At 37.9% G+C, this 17,973-nt stretch overlaps 1 protein-coding gene across 1 annotated transcript in view; it reads right to left on the reverse strand.

Moving 5' to 3' along the window:
- LOC122800061 (Kv channel-interacting protein 1) overlaps positions 1-17,581 on the reverse strand; it is a 1,177,177-nt gene extending 1,159,596 nt beyond the window's left edge. The window contains exon 1 of the mRNA XM_044069553.1: positions 17,538-17,581. Coding sequence (XP_043925488.1) covers positions 17,538-17,568 — 31 coding nt within the window. The 5' untranslated portion in view covers positions 17,569-17,581. The remainder of the gene's footprint in view (positions 1-17,537) is intronic.
- Between the last annotated feature and the right edge of the window lie 392 nt (positions 17,582-17,973).

The following is a 17,973-nucleotide window of genomic DNA, read 5'->3' on the forward strand; positions in this document are numbered from 1 at the left end:
CAGATCGCATCCCATATGCATAGCCGCAGTGCCATGGACATTCCATTAACTGGAATATGTATACTTGGGGTATGAGGAATAACAGGCAGTGTCCCATGCATAGCAATATACCATGTGCATTTCAGAGAGTGGAATACACATGCCTTAGGGATTACAACATTACAGACTATGCGCTGTGCATAGCCACATTGCTGGGGAGATGGGGAATAGGGCACAGTAGGGAAAGGTCAAATAGTATTGCAACCTGTTTGCTCTGTATAAGGTTACACAAAATGGAAATGCTCATGCTTACTAATTAGTTGGAGGTCTGTGGATAGAAATGCTTTTGCTGCTTGGTATATAAACAGACACACACACACACACACACACACACACACACACACACACACACACACACACACACACACACACACACACACACACACACAAACACACACACAAACACACATACGCACACACGCACATGCGCACACACCCACACACACAGACATACATACACACATACACATGCAGTCACACACACATACAGGCACATACACACACAGTTATTTGTACATGTGCATGTGTATCTCAGTGTTCTAGGGAGCAAGCTGTACATGACAGTTATAGGGTGACTAATATGCAGGACTAAGTCAAACAATTCAAGCAATCCTTTAACTGTATGCATTTTTTTTATCTGTTTCTGCATACCGTTTCCTATTTGCACTTTATTAGATCACTGATTTCAGTGACTGATGCCACTGTTATGTTATTCTTCATAGTCCTACTGGACTATCGTTTGAGAACTTCAGATCATGCTTGAGGATACTCTCTCACTCAAACCCCGGATCAAAGATCAAAGTAAATAATGTGGGAAGAAATAGCCAGGGAATTGTTATGGCTAGGCTTGTATAGGCCTTAGGACTGATAGCCTAGTACCAACCTATGAACCTATGAACCTATGATACGTTGCTAAACTACTGATCCACTACATGACTCATGATTAGTCCACTCCAACTAATTATTAAAGATAATAACCATGTGATTCAGATGTGTAACATTAACAAGTAGATTTTTAGAGAGAGGTGTTATCACCACAGCAGCAGCATTACTACATATGCTAACTCTTCAGTTGTAGGACACTGGAGTTAAAAGGAATGCTTAAATTTGCTCTAAAACCAAGGTTGGGCAACCTCAAAATTAATAACCATCCTACAAAAACATATCTTTAACTTATATGTACATATCTGCATATACATTACACATATATTTAAATTAAAAAAAAAGATTGTGGCACCTTTTTAAAAAATAGTGGTAGTTTAACTTTCTTGTATATAAGTATAGTTTTAACACTGCAATTGTTGGGGAAATGACTCAGTAGCTATTCCTGACCTACGTTTGTTAATGTTGCTCATGAAATATGCAAAGATGAATATATTTATTTAGGTGTCATGATCTAGTAATCTATATACCTGCTACTTATTGTATGACTAGGCAACTGACAAAATTTCCAGGCCTTGCAAACCTGTTGAACCGAATTATCAGAGCAGACCATAATCTGGGAATTTCCATTCCTCCTGTAATCTAGTCAAAAATATAGTGACTATGCTACTATATGAAGTTAATATTTCCACCCATTTCATAGCAATAATATTATAAGAAAAAAATTGGTAATAGGTAAAATACAGGCAAGGAATGGAATGTATAGATGAAGTGAAGTTCTCTGGAAGGAAGATTAATTTATAACATTCATTGATACAACATGTATTTTGAAGTCAGGAAAAAACTGCAGAGCCTGGACATCACCCATGTGGACATACAGAAAACATGCAGACTTCATTCAGAGACTAAACAAAAGAACCCAGCAACTGTAATGACTAAATTCATAATGGCACACAAAGATTTACATACCTTTATGTACAAACAGAAGCAACAGACTGAGAGACTGACGATATGGATACCTGTATGCTTGTGGAAGAATACAAAATGTAGAATCTTCCTTCATGATCTGCATAAGATCTCAGATACATGTATCAAAAATTTGAGGTTTAAATCCCATGTGAATGTACATGTGGGAAAAAAATGATGTGGCTATGGTAATAGCTAAGGAGGAACAGCAAAGAGCATAGGAACTGTGGGACCTAGTAGGAAGGTAGGTGGCACAGTAACCTTCCATGATTGGCTGCCTGTGCCATGTGTAAGTACTGCAAGGAAACAAAAAACTGCATTAATCAATCAGTAGCCAAAGTGAAGATGCTTGGATTAGGGTTAAGAATAATTGGTGATTTGGGGCATATAATGGCACATCATAGCATACATACTACAGTTTTCATCTAAGACTTGCTAATAAAGATGTGCTGAAAGCTGGATTAATGAGATATGTAAATATAGGAGATCCTTTAAACTGTTTCTGTATGAATGACTGGTCCCCAGCTGCCCAAGGCCCTGTTTGGTCACTCAGAACTGCTCAACTATTGAATTCTCCTAAACACCATCTAGTCTAACAATTACTTGCCCCTTTGCATACTTTTGCAGCTTGACCATCAGCTGCTTGATATTACTGCAGTTGCTCCTAACTTTAGTGTTTCTGGTACTACTTCCAAAAAGTGGGGCCACAGCTGCCATCAATGGGTTGGAAAGGGGAAGAGAAACATGGAATGGAACAACCCATCATAGTCAGATGCACTGTACTTGTATGCCAGAGATTTTGTTATGCTTTAACTGGATGGAGTAGCTTAATGTTATATGTATTACTGTACACATTGCCAATTAGCTCCTGGCCCACCAGTATGCCTAATTCAAAAGCTATTTGCTATGCAATTTTAGCACTTACCCAAACACAAGTGGGTGCTTGAGCAAAAACAGAATCCCAGCCTTCCCACTCAGAATGGTTGAGGTGACAATCACGACTTCTTCCCATGCCTTCCCACCCGGATACTAAAGCACCTGACCTGTTACTCAAACAGGATGTTGGGGTTGCAGTCAGGACTATATCTCTTTATTCCTCCTCCTATGTGGAAACCTTTGCCCCCACACCCTCTCTACTTAAATACATTAATTTCCTACTGCCACAGCTATGAGGAAGGGAAAACCAACCTGCAATGAATCACACACTAATGGCACAAACTGTGATCTTACAATTTCAGTATTAAAATATCACATGGTGTTTGGAGTCATAATATTGAAGAAATGGGATTAGGACAATAACACACAAAAAACAGCCATCATCCATTTAAAGGAAATTACAGTGAAACTGAAATAAGAGGCTAGCAGTTGCATTAACTTTGAGACAGTGACACCATGTAAGGTAAAAAAGGGGAAGAAGAGTTTAGGGGACACTGAAGGGATGAAGAAAAAAATTGATGAGTGACATGTGATGTTGTGCATTGCCAGAAACTCAATAAAAAAAAAAAAAGAAAAATCTAACATAATTGATGAGTGACATGTGATGTTATGCATTGCCAGAACCTCAATTAAAAAAAAAAAAAAGAAAAGAAAAATCTAACAGTCAGCAAAGAGGGTTAAAGCTGTGACCTCTTTGGTACAGGATTAGATTTTCACAGCCCCCATGTGCCTACTGAGTGATGGTGAACAAGTCACTTAGCAAAACAGTGCTTGGGGTAACTAGGAATTTTGACTAGGCCCTATAATGGTTCAGTATTCTTCAAGCTTAGTAACTACCTATGTTATTGAGAGCTTGCAAAAAAAAAATGATACAGATGCATGCTCTACTTTTTCCAGAAGTTTAGATATCAAAAGCATAACAGTTACATGGAGGCATAGCTAGGGTGGGGTGAAGGAGGCAGCTGCTCTGGGTGCAAAGTGTTGGGGGCCATGACTGGCAGGTGCATTGGTGCAGTGAATGCTGGTACTAATTTTGTGGCATTGTGGCAAGCACTTAGATTGCTTCAGTTTCAAGGCAGAAGAGTTTTGTTCTCCCAAAAAACTTTACAAATTTCTTATGGTTCTGAGGCTTACAATGAACAATCTGGCTGCAACAGACCCACATCTGTCCAAGGAAAAGTACATGAGCCATTCTCTAAACCTAAACTTTATTCACCCAGGCTGTGCATAAAACTGGCATACAACATAAATAAATAAATTTGAGTACAGTTCATTCAGGCGCTCTCCAGTTCTCTCTCCAGGAGATAAAACTCATCTAGAAGCTGTGCTCTCCTCAATTCAGATAATGGAGGAACTTCGATGATGGTCGTAGCGAGTTTTCATTTCTAACGTTTACTAATTTTAGCACATGAATCTTATTAATGTTTGACTCTATTTATTTATTTTACCTTTTAGTTCAGTCATGGCCATATTTTTCTCTGTGTGCAGTTTTTTAAGCTTTTAAGATTTCTGGAGACTGTGTCATTCTACCACAGACTTTTATTGTATTTTAGTATTTCTGTTTCTTGGTTTTAATATTCTGTTTAAGAGTAGATTTGTCACTCATCTGCATGACTTATTTTCATGTTACCTGCCAACAACACTGCCAACCTCAATGGAATCGTATGGATTATCATCCATTTACCCATTTTCCAAGGACTAATTGTTTGCTGAATTTCAAAATAAAACTTCTTTCCTTGATTTGGTTCACGTGAATCGTTATGGGGAGGAGATGAGGGAGAGTGAACTAAAATGTCCGGATTCAGTTATGGACATAGGAAACAGTAGTTTATTGGGGTAGGAGCAGGAAGTTTGGAAAAATTTACATATATGGCAGATGTACAAAACACTTTCTTTCTGTATTTAATAGTGAGTGACAAGGCAAAGTGAAAGTGGGAAAGATAGTTCAGGTATAAATAGGACCAATGCAGTCATCGGGTGAATGTTTGAAAAAAAGGGAAAAAAAAACTCACTATTTGAAGGAATTAAGCAAAATATACAAAAAAGCTATGTCTCATCAGGCCATTAAATCTGGTGCCCTCTGAACAGTGGTTAATCAGGTGTAAGATGTCAGTGATTATTTGTCTTCAAAGAATGATGAACCTTGCACTCAAGAGGAGATATTTTGTTGACTCCAGAATCCAACAACCCCTTACTTAGTGTCTATATGTTTAGATAACATAGCAGTCTAGTCCTGCATTAGGCTTATTAGAACATTTCTGCCTGACAACAAATAATTTTTGTGTGTATGGGCTTTGGCCAGGGTGTGCTTCATGTTGCTAGTTTTGAATAAACAGAATTTCATGAATGCTAGTTCAGTAAAGCAATGGGCAACCCTTACTGCTGACAGAACAGGGCCCCTATTGCAAGTGATACAAAACATACAAACAAGCAGACTGGATAAGATAAATGTGTCAGATTACAGAGTTATCAAATCTGCAGTTGACAGCATTAAAAAAAAAAAAAAAAACAAAAAACTCCATGTATGTACAACTTTAAGGGAAAGATAAACGTATTGCACAGGTTAAAAAAAAGTACTTGAACAGTGTAAAAACATTCGGGGACTTCTCAATTCAGGAAGTTGAGATACGGAAAATGTATTCTAAGAGGTACCATTCATTGTATGGAAGGTGTCTTGGCAGAATATATTTCTTACTAACTAGTGTGCCACAAAAGAAAGATTGTTATTTTAAATAGCCAACATCCATGCTGGGGGTAACTATTGTTTCTTAATACAAGCATCTAGCATTACCTCTGAACTGAAGCCTAAAGCTGTATTTAAAGTCACTGTTGCTGTGTTATGGTTGGAATTTAGAAAACTTTCCCACACTGTGGTAAGTGGCATTACATGATGAGTTGCCATGTGCAGGAAGTGTGTACCACTCAGAAACACATGTATTGCTAACAGGGAATGCTGAGCAGCAGGGTTAGGCATAGTGTATGCTTCTGGCTGTATAATAACAAGGAGATGAGCAAATTATTAAAATGTGTGGTACAGTGTCTGCAAATGAGGTAAAATGGCAGAGTGATTCATAAAAGTATAAAAGCCATGTCTTGGAGCTGTCCATGCTGTATACATTATCTGTGATGAATGTTTTCAGACTCACCCAAAGGGAATTGCTAAATAAATGTAGGGGTTGCCACTGAATTTGTAAATGTGAATCTGCAAGAAGCCTTCATTGCTGCTGTAGTCTGTAATGGTGCATGTTTTCGATCCTAGAGGTGCCACACCTTCCAAAGACTCTTAACAATTTATGTACACCATGACACTGATTGTGGACCAGTACCATGTGGATAGAGAGACCACGAAGGACACTGTGGACACAAATCAGCCTTATCTGCAGCCCCTTTATGTCATGGAATACCTATCCCAGTAGATACCAAGGTATGTATGGCTTTATGCATATTAGCTATAGGGACCTTTCTTCAACCTAGTGGAGACACAGTGGATGTATCTCAGACATCTCTCAAGAATATTCCAATGGTTTCTTGATGACATTCTTCAACATCTGGGGGAACATATGTGGTTTCTACAAACCACAGAGGAGAGAGGGCACACCATATGGGACTTCTATGATATAGTCTATTTCCCTGAAGAACTGGGGAGGGGTCATAGACTGTATCCACATTGACATAAATGCCCCACCTGGTGAACTGGGAAGAAAGCTCATGAACCACAAAGGGTATCAAGCCATCAACTACCAGGGAGCTTCTAATGCACAAGGTATAATTTACAATGTGTCTGGAAGCCATCGTGCAGCAATATGACACACCTGTGACCTGTACCAACATTTTGCAAGGGATTACTTCCACCTAGTGCATCTTATTGGCAACACTGGATATGCCCTAGAACTCTGGCTGATGACATCCAGCAGAAATGCGCAAAATAAACCAGGCCAAGGGTACAATCATGCCCCAAATGCAAACCGAGAACATTACTGAGTGTGTGTTTCACTGCTGAAGGCACTCTTTTGCTCTCTGGATTCATCCAATGGTGCCCTGCAGTATGATCCTATCATGTGTGCAAGTACATTTTCAGTTTCTGTAATGTTACACTATATCATACTTAGGAGGCAGATACAGCAGGTTGAGTAAGTGCAAGAGCAACAACCTCTGCCGTACCAGGCAATGGAGGCTGTGTTATGTGAGGAGTCATTGGAGATACTATCAGGACAGGATGATCCTAAGAGGTGGAGGTGAGCAGACTGGTACTGGAAAAGATGCAGAGGCTTGCACATAGCTTCAGTTCATAGGAGATCTGACACACCATAGTACAAGTGAATATGCAAAATCTGCAGTCAGAACACACACACTACACACGCGTGTGCACACACACACATACACACACACACACACACACACACACACACACACACACACACACACACACACACACACACACACACACACATACACACACACACACACACACACACACACACACACACACACACACACACACACACACACACACACACAAGCACACAATCTGTTGTCCTGGAAGATAATATTCTGTGAGAGGAAAAGAATGTTGAATTTCCCATTACCACATCAACACTGCGGATAAGTTATATTCCCCCCTTTTTTCCTCAGTAATCTATCACTGAATGTAATGCCCTGTCTGCATGCATCTTCCGTAGCACCTACACCAACCTGAGAGACCTCTTTGCTTCCTCACCAAAATGATCTGATAACTTAATGTCCTTAGTTACTCAGATAGACTAAAGGCCTTATTCCTCTACTCAGTCTTGTATAGGATTCTAAGAAATGACCTCTATTTAACCTTCCATTATATGAACAACCCCACCCTCTATGAACTCCTTCACCTGCGCAGAATCAATGCAAAAGCTACTATTCTTCCAAGAGATGTAAATATATACTGCCTCATTACCAGTATCATTTGGCTTGACAGGTACATAACCCAACTTATTTCCCATTTCTTGAATAGGCCCTCCTACATCTCCTACATATCAAACAGAGTCCTTTCATGGAACCTTAAAAAAAAACAAAACAGTCTGGATGATGGCCTGGGTGATCACAAATTTTCCCCTGGGTTATATGGGAATAATCTACTTAATAGGGGGCCCTGTCACCAATGTTGGGTGATATGGCTAAGCTTCTGAATTGTCTCCTTGGACATAAGCTTAGTAAGAACCTACATGCCAAATGACTGTAGTTTTGCTCATACAGGTATGTGGAGGGCTTGACAAAAATAATTCTGCGCAGCTTCCAGTGCTCTTGCAATTTCTGTCTTCTCTTTTATAAAAATGTGAAGACATCTTTCCTGTGTGAACCAGGAGCACTGCAGTGAGAAAACTGTGAAGGGAGAGCCCCACAAATTATAAGATGAGACTGCTATGAACCAATGCTAAAGAGTTTGAGGAAAAAAGTAACAAGTCGCATGGATTTGGCAATAAAATACATTTCTTTTTGTATTGATGGCAATATTTCTTTCATTCTTTTGCATTTTTATCATTTGGTATCTGGATAAGTGGGCTGGGCCATGGCCCCTTTTAGCCACAGGAATACAATACATAGACAATGTTGTGTAGCCAAGTGCTCCAGCCATGTTTGAAACCAGAATATTCAAAGACAGCATAGATATGGGGTGACTCTGCATGTGCCTTTCAGATAGTAACTAGAGATCAGGATTAAACCTCAGACCACATTGCTGTGAAGAAGACATTTTATCTCTGTGCCACCTCGCTGCTGGTGGTAATACTAGTACTGTTGATTCTAATGAGTCTGTCACTTGAGCTGCATTACTGCTCACAGCTCGCTGCCATTTTGGCTTATGTCATGTTGCTCTGTGGATCATTAACACATGGGAAGACATGACCTTGCACTCTGAGATACTGCTTTGCTGTCCTGACTGACAAGAGAATAGTCTTCATAATAATGTGATCTCCTCTGTACTATCCTGGAAAGGGAAACATTAATAATGTACCCAGGAAGGTTGATGACCATTGAGGAATGACAAGTCCCATTTAGGGAAATGCCCAGAGTTTGACAGAAAACTGTACTTATTAGTATTGGTTATTGTAACACATCCTGAGTTTGGCCACAGTATATGATCATCTAGTAAACAAGATGGTTATACGCTGTCTTTTCAGATGTTCAACAACAAAGCTAAATGTTTCATAGGTTCATAGGTGTTTACTAGGCTAACAACTACAAGGGCCTTTTTAAGTCTAGCAAATCTCTGGCAAGTTCTTGTACCCTTGATAAGTGTAAGCAGACTAGCAGAGGCTTGGGAAATTAAATATTTATAAGCAATGGGCTGGCAGATGCAACCATTTACAGGCTGCCTATGTCCATTAGAGACACAGGTGCAAAACCAGGGATGAATTTCCTATTCCCCATTCGACTGTCCAAGTTTCACTTGAAATGGATTAGTTAGGAACTGTGCTTCACATGGATGGGGAGCCTATTCCAGAGAAGCAGTAGTCTTTAGGATACCTACCTGTCTCTCCAGCAGGTCCTATTTATTTATTTTATAATACTCTCAGGGTTGTTAATAGATCAAATAGCTGAAATGCAAACTGGAGATGGCAATGCCCTGCGTGGAATGATATATTTCCTGTGAGAAGGGATGACATGGATATGAAGGTAGGTGCCATCCATATCCAATGTTAGAATTGATTAGACTTTTCTATAAAAGACAGTACAGTTACCATTGTTTACTTCTTTGCCATTATAAACAGTAAAAACCTTAAGAATGAAGGTACCGATGTTGGTGAGGGCAACAGCAGACTCTTCGAAGCTGTACGGTAAATGCAGGAGTCTGTACAATGAATTCTCCCGTCTGGTTGCAAGTGCTGATCCATCAAATAGGAAGGATAAAGATTTTATGTGGAACCTGATTGAAGGCTACCTTGCATTCTTTCACCAGAAGGAGAATGAGTCAGTGCTAACTGACACTGAGAATGAGAAACTGCTCATTGTAATCTTCAGCAGACGCGGGTTTCAAAAGAGCAGAGGGCACTTACCAAAAGTCCTTTCCAGGGCCACTAAAATAGCTGTGTTTAGGTCTTTCCAGTCTGGATGTAGGTTTCTTAGTCTGACACACATGTAGCATTATTTTCTATGGCTCTTTTGAAGGTGTTTTCATCTGATCTGGCTGTTTATCAGTAGACGGGACTAATGTATATGAGTCCTTTTTCTAACACCACTGGGACTAGCATAAGAGATCCAGAATAAAGAGTCACCATTGCTGTACTTTGTTTCTCAGATGATTTCAAAAAAGTTTATATTGTTTCATTTTTCTCTGGAACTAATTATTTTTCAGAAAAAAAACTTCTCCCTTTTATCTTGTGTTTCCTAATTACATGAGTGTGATTACTTTCTTCTTCCATACTTGTTCTTAATACTGAATTTTTTCTAATTTCTGCAACTTTGTATCTGTTAAATATGAAATGAATCCCTTTAATACCCTTAGAAAATAGATTGAACATTACACCGTACTGTGTTGGAGAATGAACGTTCTCCAGCAGGTTACTAAAGTACAAATAAAGCTCAATGATAAAACAAGTCCACCACTTAATGACAATGTACCACAGTGCCAAAAAGCACAGACCAAAGAAAAGGAAATGAACTGCCTTCTTGCTTACACTCTTTAAATGTGGCTAAAATACTGTGATTAGAGAGAGAGAGAGCGAGAGTGAGAGAGAAATAATTAATAAAAACTAAACTAATGAAACTACTTCAGCAGCAGTTAAAAGAATCTGCCATCTCCCTTCCCCTCGCTAAGGGTGTCTCATAAAAATCCATATATAGCAAGTGTAGATACAAAATAAATAATAAAAACTGCAGTGTGTGTGTGTGTGTGTGTGTGTGTGTGTGTGTGTGTGTGTGTGTGTGTGTGTGTGTGTGTGTGTGTGTTTATATGTATCTATGTGTGCAACAGGGAGGTAGAGAGAGACAGTGTATGTATGTGGGGGGTATAATGCTTTGCACTACATGTGTATTATTGTCATTATTTAAATATTTATTTACTCATTTGAAGAGTACATGATCAAATGACATCTGAGGTGTATACAGTTAAGAATGTGGCAGCAGTTGCTGGGCGCATTTGCTTTGTGTGTATGTGTGTAAGTCTGGATCTTTGCATCTTTGTCTGTGTCTTGCAGAGAGAGACAGGGACAGTCTGTGAGTGTGTGTACATGGAGTTGTAATGCTTTAAACAGTATATGTACTACTGTTAATATTAATGCACATCTTCATTCATTTGATTACAAGATGACATCTGAAATGTACACAGTCAAGAAACTGGCTGTAATTACTGGCCATATTTGCATGTGTGTGTGTGTGTGTGTGTGTGTGTGTGTGTGTGTGTGTGTGTGTGTGTGTGTGTGTGTATGCAAATGAATTTCTGTGAGACTGTCTGCTTTTGTATGTGCATATACATAACTGTGTGTGCATGTGTGTACGTGTTTGCGTGTGTGTGTATTATTAAAGATTTTAATAACTTATGTTTTCTATATGAAATACTTCAAAAACAATTACATATCTTACCGCAACAAATGTAAATGCTAATGTTAAAAGAAACACAAAACAATTGAACAGATATTTTCTAAGCACAGACTGTGGTGGTGCAGTGGTTAGCATTGTTGCCTCACAGCAAGAGGTTCTCTGGTTTGATTCTCAGCTGGGGCACCTTCTGTGCAGAGTCTGCATGTCCTTCATATAGCTGAGTGAGTTTTAAAGACATGTAGGTAGGTGCAGATGTGTGTGCCTTTTTGTGAAGATTGAGCGTCCGGCTGGCAACTCGATATTATAAAAACTTCAGTGCCAATCAATCTGCAGACTGGTTATCCACTGTGGCGACCCCTAACCGGGAAAAGCCGAAAGACATTTTTTAGTAATGTCCTCCACAGTTAACAAAAAACGTGTTATTCTGGCAACTTTCTAAATTTATGAGAACAATATTTAAACTCTGTCCCTATTTTTGGGGCTTTGTCCCCCCATTTTTTTAGGCTTTGTTCAGATTTCTTGCAATAAGAGGTTTTAGGTAAGTGCACACCTGGTGGAATGACAGCTTTACATAGCACAGTAGCAACCGATGTAGAACACATTACCTGCCCTGCAGGCACACTTGACAGAATGACAGCTTCATGCAGTGAGGTAACAATCACTTTGCTACATTTCTTGTTACTCTTGACCTGTCATATAACTAACATCTGGCACAGCAACAGCTTCATTCAGCACTCAGAAAGATTTGACCCTTGTTGGCACCTCATTGACACACTAACATGATGTCAACTTACCACAGAAGCCCAAAAGTCACCTTCCTTTTTTTAGTACTTGACAGACATGAGGAACCAAGTAACAAAGCACCATTAGCATGCATTGCTATTTTCAGTTATTAATGTTCTTAATCATATCCCAGGATTACTGCTGTTGATTATTTTGTTGTTTTGTTAATTATGTCTCCCTGGGGTTGCAGCTGAAAAGGTTCAGCAGACCAGTTCACCTACCCAGTCAACAAACTAAAAATTAATAAATAAATAAATAAATAAGGATTTACCATGGCTGCTCATAAATTCCAGAATATCCTGCATCTTGATGTCAGAATTGCTCCACCATGTGGTCTGTTTAAGAATAAACTTTTAGAATACTCTGATTAAGATGCATACAAACACATTACCTGCACCAGGTTGCCAAATGAATACTGACAAACTCTGCTAACCAGAACTATTTTTCTGTAATCATATGAGAATATATAACCTACATCAGTTACAATAATCACACAGCAACAGTAATCACAGTAAAGGTAGTGTTACTATGCAATAAGATCAGATAAAGCTAATACCAGTACTGCAGCATAAACTGACCCGTCGACTGCCCCTCCCCCCCAGAACTCATAGTATTCCTCTTAATATCTGATATTTCAAGGTCTTGTGCAGAACACTATATTAAAAATTGCCTTGTCAGCTGTTGTTGAGGGGACACAGGTCAATAAAGATTTTTTCAAAGACATGCAACTCCATAGAAGATAGTAAAGAAAGACATGCTCCAACATAGGTTCATAGGTAGGTACTAGGCTATCGGCCCAAGGGCCTAAGTAAGTATGCCAACAAGGTTCCCTGGCTTACGCCACCCAGGAAAGTTAATTTCATGAAAAGCAACAGTCCAAAACTAAAATCTTGAAGACAGTTTTAGTTTACAAAAATATAAGCTGGTTACAGGTTATCAAGATCAACAACTAATATCTGAATATTTGAAAGCAGCAACAGCAGTATATGCATGACTGAATAAACTTTGTCTAAGCACAATATCCTGATTCTTTACTGAGATGTTGGTGAGGTAATAATGAGCTATGCAACCCCTCTCATCAATGTTACCCCACAAAAACAAATGCATTTTTCTAATGTAGCTGAAGCTCACTCTGTGTCATTCTCCAGCAGATAAAGCACAATGTACAGATGTCAAGTAGCTACGTAAAACAGAAAGACAGATCAACACTGACAGAACAGTAGAACGCGTAACATTCTAGCTGAGTGTCTGAAACAGAAATGTAGCAAAACACAGAGCTAGTAATAACATGAATAAAACAGAACACTATGTAAAGCAGGAGTCCATTGTGTTTAAATTGGCCCATAACATATAGGGGGACTTGATGTCTTCAAATCATATTTTTCATAAGTGCTTTGAAGTTTCAAGTTCAAAAGGTAGAGTGATAACATGACCCCCTCCCACCTCTTACTTCTACAGTCAGATTTCAGCAGCACATTGGAGATCATTTGACACCAGTGACAAATTATTCTCATAACCATAAAATGGACAGCTGCTTTGGACATAAAGACATTTTCTAGTCTAGTAATGTGAAAAGCTAGATAAACATTGCAAAAAAGAATAAACAGTTCTGAACATTTTGCAAAACCTTGCACTAGCAGTCATCCTTAAAAGAACGTTTGCAGAAGTCAATGTTATTCAAAGCAGAAATGCTTGCAATTGGATTATAAGTTTTATCTTGTTTAACAATGCTGGAGACTGGTATTGTTAACAAAATATTTAGGTTCTGTTGTCTGCAATTAGTGGAATGAAAGGGTCTGAGGATAAGCTGAGTACAATCAGCTCTTCTCTTCCATTAGCAGTACACATTAAGAACTGGACACCTATAAACAGTGGTCAAATATGACGATTTTTCAGTATGCAAAAATGTGTTTTTTTCAGTTAATATACACCTTACTGGGATGTACTGGGATTTAAAAGAGTACATCAGTCCAAAACTGAGGGCTGGATGTATGTAAGTCATGAGAAGGTATATATATATATATATATATATATATATATATATATATATATATATATATATATATATATATATATATATATATATATATATATATATAGATAGATAGATAGCTATATTACAGAGCTTGTTTCAGGCCTGAAAAATTCACTCATTTTCTTCATTTCAGATTATGAGACAACAACTAAACTTATGAAAGAAATTAAAAATGTACAATGCAGATGCAATCAGAGAGGTGCAGCATGACTTACAGTAAGGGAAGAAAAGGGGGCAGTTATTGACACAGCTGTACAACTTCTTCAGATAAAGAACATGCCATACATGGATAAGGCTATGGCTGGTGATAGTAGGCTAATGTAAAATTCTTCATTAATTAAAACAATACACTACATGTTGAGACTTTCTTGCTTTTTTGCCAAAAAAGGCACATCTTAGTTGAAAGATGTGCTGATAACATCTCTGTAGGAGGCCTCTAACTCTGCTATTTATAGGTTATAGGATCACGTTATTGTTTTAGTCTGAAATTGGGCTTTGGCAAGGTAGCAATCCTGATAATAGCTATAGATTAAAACAATGGTAAAAAATAAATCTTGATGCAGGTGACTACAACCTAAACTGAAGTAAAAGCATAAAGTATTAAAGATTATAATGAACACAGCTGACCCTACTGAACAAACTCTTTATATTTTAGTTTTAATTCCTTCTTTATAAATGCCATTTTTTTTACATTAACCTGAGTTTTTCATTACTTTACACATATGGCGATACGCATTTACAGCAATATGTCAAAATCCTATAATTATCATCTCTACCTTGAGGACGCTACATGTATCATCTGTGTGGATGACATTAGTACTACAGGATAAAACGAATTCTCCTCTTCTCATTCACGTAATTCCAGAAATAATATACTACTCGGCAACAGCAATGGTCTGCTTTTAACTGATAAAGCACCAAACAGACAAAATACAAAAATATTCTCCTTAACAAAAAACGTGGCAGTACTCCAAAGTAAAAAGGAAAAACAAAGTGTATGTATAAACTGCTTTAGAAAAGGGAATTTGATTTTGATGTTTTTCCTTTTTGTTTTAGTTTGAGAAATAGGTATTTTTATGTAGGAATTTTATACCTGAGGAAAGTGCTTTAATTTTACTGCAGGCTGAAATGTTGCACAAATGTGTAAAAGTGCAGTCATGGTATGGGTAAATATGATGTAACCAACATAGGATGCAGAGGAAAAACCTCAGGTTAGTGAAAAGTCATCAGTCAGAGATCATGCTAGTGGAAGTAAAATGTTCACAGAGGTTTAAAAAACTCTAAAGAATTTTTGCAATGCAGAATATGACAATGTCCAAACCTCCTATGGTAAAAGCAATATTCAAAAGTCTACTTTTTGTTAGTTTTCATCGCACATTTAATACATTTCAAGTCTGAAAGCAGCATCATTTGCCAGTTGACAAAAAACTGAACATTGTCTTCAACAAATTGCATTTTTAATGTGTTATGTATGTTTAAAGTAGCTTTTATAGTTCTTTTCCCAGTTTCTGATATAAACCATTAAAGAAGGCTGCAGCTCACAGTAATTAAAAAACCTGATTTGCATATGATAATTTTTTTTATGAGGCCTTGATTGTTTCTTTGAGTGCACTGGAATGGTGTTGACATGTTAATATCCATAGCATTGCGTTACATTGCATTACATTTGTTAATATGGAACAGCAAGGAGAAAGCAGAAAGAACTTAAACTATGTATTGCATATCAGGAACAGAAAAATACTAAATTATACATTTGCACAAAAATATATTTTACTGTAGAAATACTGTTATTTCAGGGATGCTGTGTCACTTCAGCAAATGTGCTGCTTTCAATAAAATATTTAATTATAAAGTCAGTTGTAGCACTATGAAGAGCTGGAGGAGACACCGCTGTAATATTATTAATCAGCAACACTGATTGGCAATCAGCGCAGTTGATTGCTTTGCAACTGAAAACTACTAATGACCATGATTGATCTCTAGCACATGACTGAGCAAGTGGAATGCCATACTAATGTTGTTATGAATGAACATATTATAGATCTAAATGATTTATAATATATTTATAGGAACACTGAATCGCGCTCTTACTTACAAACTTTTTTTAAGACTAGAGCAAGTTTCCAGCAGCAGTTGTCTCAAGAGTTGATCTCTTTCAAGAGCACCAAAGGGACAGGATGAACCTCCATCCCGAATTTGAATCAACTACAGCCAGCATCCTTCATCAGTCCAGTCCTTTAAACCCATTACCATCAAAAATGGACAGAGAGTAAGGACAGCTTCAGAAGGTAAAGTGGTTCTAGTCTAGATATTAGGTATATCCGAGATTAATATCTGGATATAGCAAAGCAATTTCTTCTTGTATCACAATGCTTGAACAGTGCTAGAACATGGGTCTGATTGTTATGAGCATGCAATGACATCAGTGGTGTTTGTCTTTCTCAGGCATTATGATCATCACTGATAAAGACATGTTGTATAACCCTGATCAGTGTTATCAACATTAGGTGCTTGTTAGTGGTATAGCAGATTAGGCAGGGCTAGTCTGCACTTTTATTTATTAGTATTAACTGGGAAAATTAATGTGAATGAACTGATTGAGTATGTTTCCAAACTTTGCATACTCAAGTAAGAAACTGAAAATGCTCTTATAAATATAAAAACGTTTCTCAGTGCCCCAATAAAGGAAAGAAGAAAAGTATGAATCAGAGTCATCTAATGGAAAGGAGGAAATAGTTTCACTTCTGAAATGGAAATACAAGAAATGGAATGCCAGCTAAATGAAATGTGTATAAATGAAACTACAGCATCAAAGATGCACATCTGTCAGGAACTTACTTGACTAAAACTACATTAATTTCTGAAAGAAAAAGTAGTACCTACCTAGAATAAAAATGGATTGCTGTTATGAAGATCCAGGATTCACCCCAGCATGGAAGAGAAATGAAGATGCATTAGAGACACATAGCGAAGGTATCAAAGAGAGAAAGAGAGGGGGAAAATGAATGACAGTTGTGAATTTTAGTGGGAATGGGATGCCTAAAAAGTGAAAAACAAATTGAAAATAAATCATGGGTGTGCCAAGTGATTCTCCCGTTTGGCACAAACAAATGTGATTTTTTTTATCAGCCTTTGTAAGGTGGTCCAAATTCTGAAGACTATAACTATACACCATTGAAAACTGCCATTTCTGGTGTCTCATGTCAAGTCCTTCATGATGATTGCAGGTTACAAGAAAAAAAATAAGAACAGGAATCTCAAAGCAAAGAGGAGAGTCTAAGACCCATTAAGTAAAGTTTCAGCGAGATTCCTTCTGCCAGCTGACCTAGTTCCTTTTCATCAGTTTTTGCTGGCAGCCAGTTGGAATCTCTGACTGAAAACTTACCTGATAGGTCTATGACTTGCAGCTCCACCATCGCCCGGGGTCCTGCAGAAATCAAAGACAAAATTCTCATAAATAAATGAAGAAGTACCCTCAAGGAAGCACAACAGTACATGTGAAGACAAGCACTTGAGGAAACACACAAAGTTGTGCAAAATGTGTCTGTGCATGAGAGACAACACTAGTAAAATAGTCAAAAGTTCAGTTCACAGAAGTTACACAGACATGTTAAAACAATGAATATTGCATAAAAAAGTGAGGAATGAATACTTAATTCACACAGACAAATGCAAACAGAGTAGACACCCTTGTTGAATGTGCTGCAGAAATGCATTCATCTAAAGCTTTGTAAAGCAATGCTTTTAGTATCCTGAAGTGTTTTCTTTCTATACTGATATGTAAAGCACATATAAAAAGTTTTTTTAAACAAGAGAATACA

This window comes from Protopterus annectens, chromosome 4.part0 (assembly GCF_019279795.1).
Source record: "Protopterus annectens isolate FY-2018-M chromosome 4.part0, PAN1.0, whole genome shotgun sequence".
NCBI classification, from domain to species: Eukaryota; Metazoa; Chordata; order Ceratodontiformes; family Protopteridae; genus Protopterus; species Protopterus annectens.